The sequence below is a fragment of the Felis catus genome, chromosome A3 (assembly GCF_018350175.1).
Source record: "Felis catus isolate Fca126 chromosome A3, F.catus_Fca126_mat1.0, whole genome shotgun sequence".
Taxonomy (NCBI): Eukaryota; Metazoa; Chordata; class Mammalia; order Carnivora; family Felidae; genus Felis; species Felis catus.
The window spans coordinates 124,984,046-124,999,897 of NC_058370.1; the positions used below are offsets into that span (position 1 = coordinate 124,984,046).

Consider the following 15,852-nt stretch of genomic DNA (forward strand, 5'->3'; position numbering starts at 1 on the left):
AAGTCTGTAATGACAGTTTTGTAATGATAAAATCTACTTTCCTTAGTTTAATGTATAAACCGTCTCAGAAGTTGTCTTCGTTAGGGTGACTCATGGTTGCACTGACAGAAAACGTGGCTCTGCTTGACTCATAGGCCACATCTGCTTTGGCTGGTTTGCTGGAGGAGGAAGTTCTGTCTACAACTAGTCGTTTCAGAGATAATGCTTGGAGAGGGGCTGAGGCTTACCACTTCTTCACACTTGCCCAGAGGCAGCTCTATGAGGGATATGTTGACACTGCATTGAAGACAGGTGGGCCTTTGACCCAACGGGTACAATGTGTTTAAATTGACTGTGAAGAGCCAGCTCCTTCAGATTGCCCATATATTAACTTCAGTAACACTTTTATTCATGGGTTTATTTTCATGTTTGAGATTTGCTGTCTATAGTCTATTTTGCACATTCTCCTTTGTTTTGAAGTTCTTTTGATTTTTTTAAAATACATACGGTTCACATTAAAGTCAGAGGTTTGAGATAAGCAAAAAGAATGTCTATAGCATTCACTATTCTTTTCATTAGAAGTTAAAGTTTTGAATATATAAAAAAGTTTGTGTTTTTTATAATATCAGGAGTATAACATATGTCCTTTTTAAAAAGCATAATATGTTGTAAAATATTTCCATATTAATAGATTTCTATAGTATTTAACTTGTTTTTTTGTTAAAATGACACTGTAAAAAATAAAATGTCACTTCTGTAATGATTACAGTCAAAATAGAAAAAAATAAAATAATCTAATAACTTGTAAAATAATCTTATAACTCAGAAGTAATGATTACTGACATTTGGGCGAACTTCATTTTAGACATTTCTCCATGCCTATAAAATTGTGGACAGTTTTCCTTAAGCTAATATCATACAATATATGTTGTTCAGGGGCTTGCTTGCTTTATGCCCTCCGTTGTATATTGCAGTCATGTTTCCATGTTGGTAAACACAGATCCATGTTATCAACTTGTATTAGCAAGGGGACTGTAACAGTTTTTTTTCTAATTGGTTGTTATACATAAGAATTATTTTTATTTTTACATGTTTACAACTGACCTTTATTTAATTTTAACTGATTAATATGTGGTATAAATTATGCAGTTAGGTTTAAGATAGTTCTATTTCATATAACTTATATACAGTTTCTAAACTTGAAAGATAAATTAGAATTTTAACTTGAGAGTTTTCATCTACTGGGTGAAGAAATCCAATATACAATCTATTAATTCTACAGTACATTTTAAAGAAAGATTATATCACTAGTATAGAAAAAGTAAAAATAAGATATGGCAGCTATCAAAATAAATGTCTGAACTGACAACTTAAGAGGCACATTGTCACTTCTCTTTTCTCAAAGTTCTGTTTCATTCAGTAAGACAAAAAAATCTCTTCAAAGAGATGCAAAGAAAAAACACGATTTCGTACTGCTTTGCTTTTTTATCAAAAAGAAACCTGATGTTATTTTGAGTATTATGACTAACAGTATAATATTAATTTACTTTTTTCTGGAATGCCACAGAAATTTCTAATATATTAACATGAAACAAAAGATGTGGGTTTTGATACCAATTTTTATTTTTATTTTGTCTTTGTGTGTGTTTCTGAATGGCAGAGCGTGCACGTCATTTGATGGTGGTTGTTTTGTAGGACCTGAGCTGTTAGCTAGCGTTATAGAACTGGGAACTCACGTAACCTGCTTCCTTCTACCAGTGCTTCGATCTCCCACCGTTATTTTAAGTTTGTAAGAGTTCATGTAGGTTAAACTAAAGCGGCTTAACATAGACTCTTTTCCGTGCACGATCATACTAATGATTTCTTTTCAAAATCTAAGTTGTCCTCTTTTCTCTAGCTCTTCACCTGAGAGACTATGAAGACATCATCCCTGCCGTCGAGATCTACTCTCTGTTAGCACTCTGTGCGTGTGCCGGTAGAGCTTTTGGTACTTGTTCAAAAGCTTTTATTAAACTTGAATCTTTAGAGACCCTCAGTTCAGAGCAGAAACAGCAATATGAAGATCTCGCTTTGGAAATCTTCACCAAACATCCTCCAAAAGATAATAGAAAATCTGAATTGGACAGCCTTCTTGAAGGGTAGGCTGATTGTCATTAGGATATGTTATACACCCTATTAGAAGCTGAGATTTCTATAAGTGTAGTAGTGTGATATAATAATTTAAGCACTAAATTTTGAAGTAATTTACCTTAATATTACAACCTATTTTATTTAGTCTTGTGAGTATATTAATGCTTTATTTTCTTATTGTAAGAAGTTTTTAATCGAAAGTTGCCTTGAGATGTTTTTCATTCCTTAATTTTTTAATTGTGATAAGTAGTTTAAGTAATTAGAAGTTTTAAAGTATAATTAATTGTTTTTCCTCTTGTTTTTACAGAGGGGAAGGGAAATTGCCAACATGTGTTGCCACGGGAAGCCCAATCACAGAATATCAGTTCTGGGTGTGCAATGTGTGCAAGCACTGTGTTCTGGCTCAGGAAATCAGTAACTACAACTTCTGTCCCTTATGCCATAGTTCAGTGGGATGAAGAAATGACAGATTGTATCTAACTGTAACATACATGTAGCATGTATACATAGCTCTAACTGGATATACAATAAAGCTGACTTTCATACATTTTATATAAAAATCAGCACCATTATTCATAGTTGTATATTCACACAAAGTTACAAATTATGTGTATATAACATCTATATTATATATACATATATGTATTATGTATACATACAATTTTGTGTAAAAATACAACTATGAAACAATCATGCTGATTTTCATCTAAAATGTATGGAAATCAGCCTTATTTCCTACCTGCCTATATCTATCTCTCTGTCTATAAATTATGGTTACATAATACTATGAAAAAATTCCAAATAAGAAATTTTTCTCACAGTTTCAAGGTTACTAATTCATTAAGAAACCTTGGCAGGGGGCAGGTGGGGGAAGCATGGGAGTGGGGCAAAGTTGAATTTAGGGAGTTGACATACCTGTATTAGAAGAATGTTAAACAATTGTGATACTAAAATTAGCTCTATTGCTACCTGTATTTAATTAAATAAGTATTGAATGTCTTCTGTATTTTATTTTCAGAAATGAGAAGACACTTAAAGATATTTTTTATAATTTGAATTGTTTCTAATAGCCTTATTTTTTTATATAGCTTTTCCTTTTTTATCTACCCTTTTAGCCTCATCTGAAAGATGGCATTTGGCATTACTCTTTATATTGTGCAGAAAAATTGGCTGTATTTATAATGATATAAATTTATACAAAAACATCCATTTTATAGTTATAGTTTTATTTGAAACATTGTCTCCAAGCAGGGCCCTTCATTTAAACAGCTCTGGGGCTGTGGGCAATGATCCTTTCTTAATAATGTGTCTGTTTTATCATTAATTTAAAAAGAAAAACTTGCAAGCATTACAATGGGTAATTGCTTATCTGTTTTATATAGCTAGAAGTGTTCTCCACTTCTTTCTCATGAATTTATGTCCTTTCATTTTGTGGCTGCAGGCCAGACTCTAGCACTGTTTCATCACAGTTATTTGCTCAAGTTTGGCTGATGTTTAGTAGAGGCAATAAATAAAGAGAAATATGCCACGCTACTATTGCGGCTATAATACTTAGGTTAGTTACCACAATGTCTGAAAACAACCATTATACCTTGTAGACCTAGTTATCACATATGTCTACATGTGTATACATACATATATACATACATGTGTAAACACATACATATATATAGAGAGAGAGACATATCTTTTCTACTATTGTAAAATCTTATGCCTGTTTGGGATTTATATCTCGGAAAGTTTTGGTGATCTTCCATAATGTCTTAAGGACCTTTGTTTTGCATAAAAATAGTACTAGAGACTAAAGACCCACAGTATGAACTGACTCAATTTGGTTTATTCAGCATGAAGGAAATTTCAGAATAACAACACCAAAAAACTCTCCCCTGATGAAAGGAGCAAAGAGAAGCAAAATTGTCTATATGTAACAAGTACTTGGAGAGAAGTTGGACAGAAGGAAGCATATAATGAAAACAGTATAATGAAGCAGTTATGTTCTCTTCCTGTAATAAGCATGTACTGACTCCATTTAATTAATGCTGAGTTGTTCTTTATCATAAAACTTGGCCTGAATTATGTGAGGTTTCAAAGTATAATTGTATTACATTTCAAAGTTTGAAAATACTTTGGTAGGCCAAAGTATTGAGATGATGGGACCAACTGATAAAATTTATGATGATAAGCAATGTGCTTAACAAGCAACAAAGATTGTTGACCTGCTATCATGCCACAAATGCTAATTTTATTACACACGTTTTTTTTGTGTTTTTTTTTGTTTTTTTTTGCTAAATACACTTTGAAATGATCTTTTTGTATTCCAAGAGCTGAGATTTTAGGTTTTACATGGCATTAAAAAAAAAAGGAAAGACTAAATATTGACTTGTATTTATTCCTAGTTTCCTCTATGTATAACTTAAGGGTAACGTGGTATTTGTTTTGTTTTGATTTAAATTTTTCAGTGGGGGTTGTTTAGGAGGGTGTTGGGCTCCAGAGTGGATAAGAGGAGAAAGGGACAGGAGGTACAATAGATGTAGAATATCATTTTTACTACCAAACAGAAAAAACAACTTTGACAGGTACTAGGCAAATGTCCGATGATTGGAGGTTGCAGTGAATTACTCTAGAGGTCATATAGAGTTCTCATTTAGAAATGGGGGAAATTTTTACCAGATTTTTAAGAGAAAATCAGAAGTACTTATTTGATAATTTTATAGCTCTAAGATATTGTACTGCGTTTCTAAAATGAAAATGACAATATTATGTTGCCCCCTACTGTCTATTCTTAGGATTAATTCATTTTTAAAAATAAATTAATGCTTTTTTTTTAAAAAAATAAACATATTTTTAGAAAAGTAACATATATCCCTGGTAGAAAACTACAAAAATACATAAAGGGTATTTATGAGAGATGGGAAATGAAAATGGTCTTAATAACCTCTTTAAAAGTAGGAAGAAATCACTGTATTGTAAGTTTTCTTCATAATAAGAACTACTTGTTCTTAAGAAATTTCTCTAAAATTAAGAGAAAAAGTAGCCATTAAGAGGCTTGGAGTTAATATTTTATTTAACTACTAATTATTTGGCATAGCTTATATTTCTAGTAAGTAACATTTAGAGAAAAATGAGATACCTCTCACAGATACCATAATAGCCAAAATTAAAACTGCCAAGTATTGGTCAGGATATGGAACAACTGAAACCCCTATATATTGCTGGTGCAAATGCAAAATAGTACACTCATTTGGGAAGAGTTGAGTTTCCAAAGTTCTCTATATATTTTGGGGGGGAAATATGTATGTGTATGTGTGTATGCTTGTATACATATGTATTTGTGTGTATGTATATATATTTTTAACTGGTCCAGTCAATGAAAGTGAAGCTTTACTGAGGCCCCAGGATCATAGGGTCAGGCAAGAGGCTGCCCTGTAGGGGAAGGAGGAGCCCATTGAGGGACCTTATTTGACTTTTCTTCTCAGGGCTTGGGTTGTTGGTGTGGCCATACTTTTTTCAACAGTTGACAGTATGAAGTTGCAGGGGAACATAACACATTCAGCAGATTATCGTGTTGCAGTTGTATTTCTGGGTGAGGAGGCTCGTTGATGCCACCCCACAAGCAAAGCACCACATGCAGGTGGACTCTGTGGAAGACGGAACTTGAGCGTCAGAGAGGGACAGCAACTGAGCCTAGCGCCAGCAATGAAATTACAGGGCAGGCCCTCCAGTGTCATGTAGACCAGAGCTTCTCAAGTGTGACAGACACCAACTCAGAATCTTGTGTGTCCTATCAGTAGATGGACACATCAGCCCAACATCTCTCACAGAACATGATTTGCAGATATTTTCTCCCATTCTCTGGGGTTTTTTTACTCTGTATAGTCTTTTAATGCACAAAAGTTTTAAATTTTCATGAAGTCCAATTTATGTTTTGTCTTTGGGGTCACATCCAAGAAGTTGCCAAATCCAGTGTCACAAAGCTTTTGCTTTATATTTTCTTCTAAACATTTTATATTTTAGCTCTTACGTTTAGGTTTTTAATCCATTTGGAGTTAATTTTTTTATATGGTGTTTCAGTCCAACTTCATTCTTTTGCATGTGGATATCCAGTTTTTTCAGCAACATTTATTGAAAAGGCTGTCTTTATGCTAATACCACAGTGTTTTGATTACTATCACTTTGTAGTTGAGTTTTGAAAACAGGAAGTGAGTACTCCGACTTTGTTATTTTCAAGATTGTTTTTGGCTATTTGGGATCCCTTGAAATCCCGTTATTAATCTTAGGATGGATTTTTTCTATTTCTACAAAAGTATCATCGGCATTTTGAAATGGATTCCATTGTATCTGTAGGTCCTTTTAACTTGAACATGGGATGTCCTTCCATTTATTTATGTGAAATTTCTTTCAGCAGTGTTTTATAGTTTACATTGGACAAGTCTTTCACTTCTTGGTTAATTCCTAAATATTTTATCCATTTTTGATGCCATTATAAATGGAACTGTTTTCTTAGTCTCCTCTCTGGAGTGTTCACTTTACATAATTCTTACTTGAACTAAGACATCTACTGTACTTAATCAATTACAATCTGGGTTTCCCTTTAGCATCAACAGCCAGAGAATGTAAACTAACATAACAGACCAAATTTTTAGCACAACATATTACTTAATTCTTACACTATTCCACAGATATAAGAAGTTTGCAATCTAGGATCTTGGAGCTAATAAATGGTAGTTTGAATTCGGACACCTTCTCGACAGTGTGTCCGAATGGCCGCAGCCTATTCAGATCATCCTCTAGCGGGTGTTTGGCTGACAGTGGTCGCTGGAACCCCAAAGGCGTGCTACAATAAATCTGCTGGCCAATTAGCCATTCGTAAAGCAAACCAAGGTTTCTTTTGCTTCCGGCACAGTGAGGCTCTCTCCCCTCATAACTCGCTGTAACAAAGGACAAGCTCCTCGCAACATAAGTCCACGGATTTGGAAACCAGTTTGGAACCATCTGTCTACTGCTTTCTAGAAAAAGAGGCAGGCAGGACCAGCAGTAACACCAGAACCGCACTTCACCGCAGTCGGTCCGAACTTTACCGGTACGACTGAGCTCCCCGCCAGCACCGGGTCATCGATCTCGCGAGATGATGGGTCCTCGAAAGGCACAAACTTCCCCCTTTACGAGCGCCGAGGTTTTGCTGTCAAATTCCGGGAGTGCGGAAGTGGCCCCGTGGTGCTGCCTCTAACCGTTCAGAAGTCAACTCCTTTTCTACACGAAAAGCTAGGCCTCAGACCGCTATGGATGGGCAGCAAGGGCAACCAAGCCAAGCATCGCTGGCACTCGCCCAAGCTCACTTCAACAAGGGTGAATACGCGGAAGCCGAGACGCTGTACTCCGCTTACATTCGCCAGTGCGCCTGTGCAGGCTCCGAGGGAGCTGCGCCCGTGAGGTAACTATCGCGAGAGGTGGGGTAGCTGCACCTCGGGGAGGTGCGAAGCAGGGGTCGTCAAAGCCCGGCGCTCAGCCGCCTGACTTTGGGGTACCGAGGATGCTGGGGGCGGATGCTTGCCTTTTCAGAAGGGCAGCAAGGGTCGCGTTCTTCTGGGACACCCGGGGCACCCGTTGCCTTCTCCCCCCGCCCCTGGGAGTTCTGTGTTACTCACTCTGACCCAGAGCGGCAGCTACGCTTTTCCGCCTGTCATTTTAACAGGCGGATATCGGAGACCTTGTGATGGCGATTGGACACGACTGGGTAGTGCCACGCGAGTACGTGGGACTGCGACTCCAACCGCCACATCCCAGCGAGGGTGTTTCCTTTTTCACTGTGTGTGTGTGTGTTGCGTGGGGGGGGGGGGGGGTGTGGAGATCACTCGGCCTAAATATTATTTCACCCACACATCATTCATCCATCGATATTTCAAAATGCATTTCTAAATATTAAGGGTTCTTAAACAACCATAATATCATTATTGTCACAAAATTCCTTAATGTGAAATACACAATTAGTGTTGTGTCCTGATTAATAACGTCTGTTGTTGTTTGTTTGTTTGATTTCTTGGTTGGTTTGTTTTTTATAGCATTTGGTTCAAGTCAGGATGCACCAGGTCTCTTAATCTATAAGGCTCCCCTTCTTTTTTTTCCTCGAAGTCTGTCGAGGAAGCCATCGTGTGTTTTGAGTGTTTACTGAATTCATCTCCCTGATGTCTCCCGCACTGTTTGTGAGTTGGCATTTAAATCCCGAGGCTCGATCCAATTCAGATCCTGTATTATGGCAAGACTATGTCACAGGTGGTGGTGTGGACTTCCGTCAGAAAGCATATAATGTTTTTCTTTTTGTGATGTTACCATCCTCACCTGCTAATACCTGCTTGCCCCCAAGTACTTTGGGTTTATACCTGGATGTGTAGCATTTGTTGTTATTCCAAATTTTGTCTGTGTTCTTATTGATGGAGTGGGGTGGACGAGGATGAGAAAAGAAAGAACAGAGACGGGTGGAATGAACAGCTTTTTGCCAGTTGTTTTTTTTTTTTTTTAATTTATTTTTGGGACAGAGAGAGACAGAGCATGAAGGGGGGAGGGGCAGAGAGAGAGGGAGACACAGAATCGGAAGCAGGCTCCAGGCTCCGAGCCATCAGCCCAGAGCCTGACGCGGGGCTCGAACTCACGGAGCGCGAGATCGTGACCTGGCTGAAGTCGGACGCCTAACCGACTGCGCCACCCAGGCGCCCCGCTTTTTGCCAGTTTTGTGTCTTCTGCACCATCACTCTTCTCTCTCTTCAGGGATTTGGTTTTTCTTGACAGGATGCCAGTTTGTTTTTTGAATGAGCCTTATGATTCTTCTCCAGGTTGTTAAACTCATATGGAATGAAACCAGAAAAAATAAATTTGCTTTCTTGTTTTGATAACACACCAAGGTAATAGTTAATAGAAATTTCTGAACAGGCAGGAAGACAGTAGCACCATTCCCTGAGCTCCTCCGACCCCGCCAGCCAAGGGAAAAAAAAAAAAGATTAGTAAACATAGAAAATGTAGTTTTCTATCATTGTTTCAAGCTCAAAGAATAGACTTACCTAGTAGGTTTCAAAAAGTATTCATCAGCAACAGAAATATTGGGCCATCTAGTCTCCTTTGCACATCCAACCTGAAAAGCACTGACTATGTTTGTAGCAAATGTAGTATCTGCGTCTTAACGAAGGCAGGACAGAACATCTGCCGACATTTGGTAGAAGGTGGTCAGCGTGCCTGAATGAACCTTATTTCCTTACAGTTCTGAAAATCTTCTAGGATCTCATGAATTTACAATGAATTCTGTCATTTCAGATTTTTTTCCATCAAATATATCTTTTAGCTTCAATTTATTTTTTAAGATAATAGGTCACTGAACCATTTTGAAAAAGTATTTGCAATTTTTGCATTCCTGTCACTCTGAATGGTTTACAACATTTTGTTTTCATATCCCAAAGTGCAGTGTTAGCCATAAACCTAACTTCCAAATGTATTATTATTATTATTATTATTATTTTATTTTTTTATTTTTGCTAAAGTGTGCAAATGCAAAAATCCACATTTGTGTTAGGTAATTAAATTCTAGTATGATAAATACTATCATTACTAAAATCTCAATATTGTGCAAATAAATTTCGGCTTTAACTGTTAGCCCGTGTGTTTAAAATATGAAGCAATTTCCACATGAAAAGTACATTTTTAGAATTTGTTGTAATGAGATCTAATTCTGAACCAAACATTTTACGGACCTCTGAATATAAGAAATTTGTAACAAAGTTTTAAAGCTTAAAAATGGAATGACTAAAACCTTCCTGGAGTCCTGAGGCTGCATTTTTAAAAAGAAACCCTTTACTGGACGGCAGTTCACTGAGTATCGTAACAGAGATAGTTGTAGGGAGCGTGCCCTCCTGTTCCCCAGGTTTCAGCGATGGTGCTGGTGGCATCCAGAGTATTCTCGCACTCAGTCTCTGTCATAGTTCACGGAAACAAGTTCCTCATGTTGCAATGTTTCTGTCCATAGTTAGTGAACTTAGACTTTGAAGGAGACCCCCGTGAGGAACTCTGGTGGAAGCCGTGGTTGCAGTGCCTGTCAGAACTCAAGGATCTCGATATTAAGAGAATGTCACTTTTAATATCACTGACTGCAGTCACAGTGTTTTCTGAGGACTGTACGTTGCACCGTGGGGCATCACAAAGAAATGAGAGCTGAGTGTAGCCTGTGCCTTTTCTATTTGGCTCGAATTTGAGAATTCCCTTGGAAAAAAAGAAAGGAAAACAATTGTCTCGGACACAGAGCAGCGTCCATTAATGTTCTCTGTGCAAGTGACTCCTCTGACAGGGGAGGGGTGACCCGCTGAGTTGGTGGCTGGTCTGGCTGCCTCGGCTAAGCCCTTAAAGAAAGTCTGCTCACTCAGAGCCCCTTAGGCAGCCTCTGGAGGCTTCAGAAGCAGAGCCGATTCTGCACACAGGACCCCCAGAGCCCTGGGGGCTGATGCCCTCCTAGCAGAAGGCCCGTGTGGCCTTGGGGGCGATCCCACCTAAGATGGGAGGGAAGGCAGCTTTGTCCTGAGAAGCCCTCCCTGGGGGACAGCATACTGAATTTCCAGTCAGCGTCAACGTGTATTTCTTTATTGGTGAAAAATGATTAGAAATCTCATTTTGGGGGGGATCACTTAAAAATTTGAGAGTAACACTGATGATTCAATCTGCCGTATGTCTGTTGCAGACTGGAACTTTAGGCTGGCTTTTCCTCCTTGCTCAGCATGTCGTCTTTGCCCTGCTGGTATGTGCTGAGAAAATGAACAACGATTTTAATATTACATTCTGCAAAACAAGTAGTCAGTGAACAGGGTCTCTGAACATACTATGAAATTAATGTGTTTTTTCAGACTGACCTGGTAGCGCTACCTCCCTACAACGCAGATAACGGGATTAAACAAAAACTGATTCCACTGCTTTATTTCTTCGCATTTCCTTTCTTCAGCGTGGTGTTCCAGTGTAGATACTGCATGTTATAGGCGATGAAGTTTGACAATACCCAAAAGAGAGTGAAAGTGGAAGCGGGAGGCATTTGGTAACACACGTTTTTAATGCGAACTTTTTGTTTAAAGCAAATGCAGCCCCGAGGATTTGGCTACTGCGTATAACAACAGGGGGCAAATCAAGTACTTGAGGGTTGATTTTTATGAAGCCATGGATGACTACACATCTGCCATACGAGTCCAGCCCACGTTCGAAGTTCCGTATTACAACAGAGGGTTGATATTGTATAGGCTGGGTAAGAATTTTTTCCCCCTTTTGTCTTTGACTATATTCTGTGAATTCAGAGCTCTCAGATGCTGTGAAACTAATGTAGTAAACACCAAGTCTCCAATTTATGTTAAAATTGAGGCTTAGAGCCTGGAACAAAGAAAGCTTTTATTCTGGGCTTTTGGTGGGCTTTACAGACCGCAGTGGAGCCCTGGGGTGGGGATTGGACCTAGGCCGGGTGAGGGTGAGCCTGTCACTGGGCGCCTGTGCCTTCCCAACTGCTACTCGAGGGCAGTGCTGACGACCACCTGGGAAACTTGTCTGAGTTAAAATCTATTTTTTTTAATGTTTATTTATTTTTGAGAGAGAGAGAGAGAGAGAGAGAGAGAGAGAGAGTGCAAGTGACGCAGGGGCAGAGAGGAGGGGACAGAGGATCCAAAGCAGGCTGTGCGCCACAGATAGCAGAGCCCGATGTGGGGCTCAAACTGGTGAACTGCGAGATCATGACCTGAGGTGACACTCAATCGACTGAGCCTCTGAGTTAAAGTCTTTAAAGGCACCTGAGACAATATAAAGTGAAAGGGTTTTAGATCCTTGCATTAATGGGACTGTAGGTACTGTTTCTCTTTTAAAGTTAAAAAGAATACGAATTTCCTGTTTTTAATTTTACTGTCATTGTGTAAAATCGGTGTTAGGATTTTGTTGAGATTTTATGATGGTTTATGCTATAAATAAATAAACCCAGAGCTAATTTTAAGTGTTAATTTAAATTGAATTTAAAATTTTAATTTTAATGATGGCGTAAGGGCATGCAAAATTACTTTGATATACACATGTGTATGTCATTACTAAGAGAAAAACAATCCTTTACTAGGAGTGGTTGAAAGCTCGTAAATATAAAAGCCAAAGTGTGTGTTCTCTGAACTCTGCTATGAATAATGTATAGAAATACTCAGTTTTATTACTTTTTCATTTTTTGCGTTCTGGTACAGGATACTTTGATGATGCTTTGGAAGATTTCAAGAAGGTATTAGACTTAAATCCTGGATTCCAAGATGCTACCTTGAGCTTAAAACAGACTATTCTAGACAAAGAAGAAAAACAAAGAAGAATTAATGAAAAAAATTATTGAAAGTTTTAGCATAATTGAGATATTAACTCATGATCCTTATACCTGGCATCTCGTTGCTTGTAATGTCAAGTTAGGTGTTGAGCTATTTTGATTTATATTTAAGGTAGAGATTCATTATTAGCACCGAAAGTTAAGTGATATATTTAAAGTAGTTAATTTCAGATTGAGTAACTATGTTGAATAAGTTGCTTTTTATAAAGTGTAAATAAATAATACCAAGGCATAGTGTGTTATTACAGTAAAATATTTAAAGAAGAGTGTGGCATTTTCTTCAGTAAAACTATATTTTTTGTTGTTTTCTATTCTCAACTTTGTATTTAAAAAATTTGGCATTTACAGAAAAGTTGAAGTACAATACAACGAACATCTATAAACTCTTCACTTGGATTTGCTAGTTGTTACCATTGGACCACATTTGCTTTCTCTCTGTATTTAAATATATAAATTTTGCTGAACCATTTGAAAAGAAGTTGCAGATATCCCAGTACTTTACCCCTAAATGTTTCAGTCTGCAGCTTCTAAGAATCGAGACATCCTCCACTGCAGCTGCAATACCATTATAGTACCTCATAAAATTAATAATTCTGTAATATCGTCCATACCCAGCCCATGTGCGAATTTCCCTGATTGCTTCCACCGTGTCTCACGTAGCTTTTTATTTCTGGACCTGGAATGAATCAAGTTACGTTGCCTTTTGTTGTTGTATCTCTTTGAGTTCTTCTAATCTAGAATAGTTCCCTGCCATTTTCTCCCCGTGGCATTCACCTGGCGAGCAAAGCTTTTTTATACAGCTAAGCTAAAGAGATGCCACACTGGGGCTTAAAAACAAACACATGTTCTACATGCGAACAATTTGAAACCAGTCTAGATTTTCTCCAGAAATCATTGATAAGATAGGTTGATATTTAAATACGTAAGTCTTCTGTCTCTGGATAACGACAAGAGTTATCGTCATCAACATTTATTGACTACTCCCTACAAGCCAAGTACTCTTCAGACTCTGTGTAATGAATTAGGAATTGGAAGGGGGTGGATAGAGAGGTGAGGAACTGAGAAAAGCACTTCATAAACATAAGGCTTAAAAAAAATCTGATTTATTTGGGTGCTGTCAATAAACAGGCTGATAAAGCTGTCTAGAATGGGCAAGAAGGGGGAGACAAGACCATGCCGTATCTCCTCTACGTTTTTTGTTTGTTTTTATTGTTGAGGTTTGACTTTCAAAGATACATATCCTCCATCTTGGGATCACCCACACCGTTTCACTGTTGCCGTGGGAAAAACCGTTTTGGGGTGGCAGTGACCCTCGGGAGGAGAAAGGCCAGGGCATTTGCCCGGTGGCTTTCGAGGAAGATGTGCTGTTAGTTCTCCGGCCGGCCCAGAGGCAAGCACCGGATGGGCCTTAAAGGGCTGTTTCGAGTTCAAGAGGTCTCGTGAAGCAGAAGAAGTAATTGCCCAGCTTGTAGTTCATAAACAATACCTGACAAAATACATGGAGAATTTGGGCTGCAGGTGAATGAGTATTTTTGAAAAGAAGTTTGAAAGGAAACTGAAAGTATCCATATCTCTGGAATTCTTCACATTTTCCAGCGTGGCTTCTCTTTCCATTTGTTGGAAATGTCTTTAAAACAATTTGTAAAGTTGCAATAAAATGTGAAAAAAAAAATCTCTCTTAAAACTTTTATTTAAAAAGCAAAGTCCGTAGGCCTTGGGAGAACTTCAAGCCCTTCTATCCAGAATATCAAATATTTATATAACGCTCCAGTAACTTTGTTTTCTCTTGGCTTCTATTCTCTTTTCCCTACTGTTGACTGGGGTCAGAAGTAATATGAAAAACAAAAACCAATCGCCCCCACCCCCCACCCCGCCCAACTCCGTAAAAGAATTTATTTGGTTTTTTAGATTCAACATTTCTTCATCCTTTATCGGAAGAAAAGAAAATCACTGAAGGTCTGAATCAGCACTTGCTAATTAGAACCCAGGCACGGCTTTTTCTCTTGTTACTGGAAATAACTGAAGAATAATGTATTTTTATCACTTCAAAACTTCGGGCATTATGCAGCCAGATTGTAAATTTCAGATTGACTAAATAATACCTTTGCTATGTGCCTTAAAGATATTCTTTTTTGTGTGCTATTACTCAGATTTCTCGTATTTTAGTATTTCTACTAGAAAAGTACCCAAACGATGTCATTTTCCAGTTTTTTCTCTCTGCAAAAACAAGGCAGAAAATTGTGATTTGTTACAAAGTATGGTAAAATAGAATAAATGGACGTAACTTACTTTTGAGCTTAGAAAATAACTCTTCCACCAGTTGAAAGCCGGGAACTATTTATTTTTGCTGAAATCTAGAACTGAATGAAGCCTGAGGACTTAACTTTCCGACAACAAACTACAGTCTGCTAGTGGAACAGCAAACTAAATTTCCAGGTCAGCTTTTAATCATTATCTCTTTGCCCTCTCCTGGCTCTTCTCTGGTGTTTCCTTCTTTCACTGGCCTCTCTACCCTTCCCCCACTCTCAACATAAATCTTGGCCCCCTGTCACCGTCCAGGTCTTAAGTCTCTTCTCAGTGGGTGTGATAGATGTCAACCTGCCTTCAGGGCAAATCAATTTGGCATTTACACTGATCTTCATCTTAGTACCAAGTCTAATCCCCCTTAAAATTTTAACTTAGTTTCAAGTAATTAATTAAGCCTCTTTCTTGCTTAACAGCGTTTATTTGTCCCTGAAAATGTTTCTAGTTGAAAAGCTATTATAAAAAAAAAAAAAAAATCCATTCCATTAAGTTTAACTGGAAAAATTATGAATTCCATTTTAGCCCAAGATACCCAAATAGTTTTCACAGGTAGAAAAATATATTAATTGAGCAATGAAGACAAGTTTATATAAGTAATAGGAATTTGAAATCACATAATTACATTTACAACAATTACATCAAGTGTTATGTCATGAATGTTGACTTATACTCATTTTTTTCTTCCTGTACTATTAAAAAAAAAGCTTTATTGAGACATAACTCACATATCATACAATTCACCCCCTTAAAGTGTACAATTCAATGTTGTTGTTTTTTTTTTAATATATTCAGTTTCTGTCCTGTTTTTAAAAGCAAGTTTTCAGCATTTTTGGGTTTCATGGTCCTCTTGTAAACTGCACTTACTGAAGTTATAACAGAAAAACACTTTTGGGCAAATGAAGGGCTAAACAGTACCTAAGAGCTTACACACAAAACAGATGGGGAGTCCTGAAGGATCGTCTCATCCCCTAAGTAGCACAATGCCAACTGAGTACACGGGAGGCTGTGGCTCTGCCCGAAGCTGACATCGGAATTTCACTTCTGCAGCACATTTACCGTGTTTGAGTGAACAGGTTGTT

The 15,852-nt window shown here is 37.8% G+C and overlaps 2 protein-coding genes and 1 long non-coding RNA gene across 7 annotated transcripts in view; 2 read left to right on the forward strand and 1 right to left on the reverse strand.

Annotated features, from left to right (window-relative positions):
- WDR35 (WD repeat domain 35) overlaps nucleotides 1-3,316 on the forward strand; it is a 59,786-nt gene extending 56,470 nt beyond the window's left edge. For 4 of the 5 annotated variants that reach the window (XM_011281308.4, XM_011281307.4, XM_045054907.1 and 1 more), the window contains 3 exons: nucleotides 135-291; nucleotides 1,877-2,117; nucleotides 2,417-3,316. In XM_011281308.4, the coding sequence (XP_011279610.1) occupies nucleotides 135-291; nucleotides 1,877-2,117; nucleotides 2,417-2,567 (549 nt within the window). In that variant the 3' untranslated portion in view covers nucleotides 2,568-3,316. Of the gene's footprint in view, nucleotides 1-134; nucleotides 292-1,876; nucleotides 2,118-2,416 lie in introns of those variants that run through there. The other variant, XM_019827872.2, reaches the window with a different exon arrangement.
- Nucleotides 3,317-6,577: 3,261 nt separating this feature from the next.
- Nucleotides 6,578-12,701, forward strand: TTC32 (tetratricopeptide repeat domain 32). The gene is made up of 3 exons (XM_011281309.4): nucleotides 6,578-7,540; nucleotides 11,208-11,374; nucleotides 12,339-12,701. Exons 1-3 carry the CDS (start codon nucleotides 7,389-7,391, stop codon nucleotides 12,476-12,478), a joined length of 459 nt encoding a protein of 152 aa, XP_011279611.1. The 5' UTR covers nucleotides 6,578-7,388; the 3' UTR covers nucleotides 12,479-12,701.
- On the reverse strand, nucleotides 10,710-15,152 carry LOC109498371. The gene is made up of 4 exons (XR_002155172.3): nucleotides 14,759-15,152; nucleotides 12,312-14,686; nucleotides 10,992-11,101; nucleotides 10,710-10,886 (listed from the first exon to the last, which is right to left on the reverse strand). It is a non-coding gene; the product is annotated as an uncharacterized LOC109498371 (long non-coding RNA).
- Nucleotides 15,153-15,852: the final 700 nt, after the last annotated feature.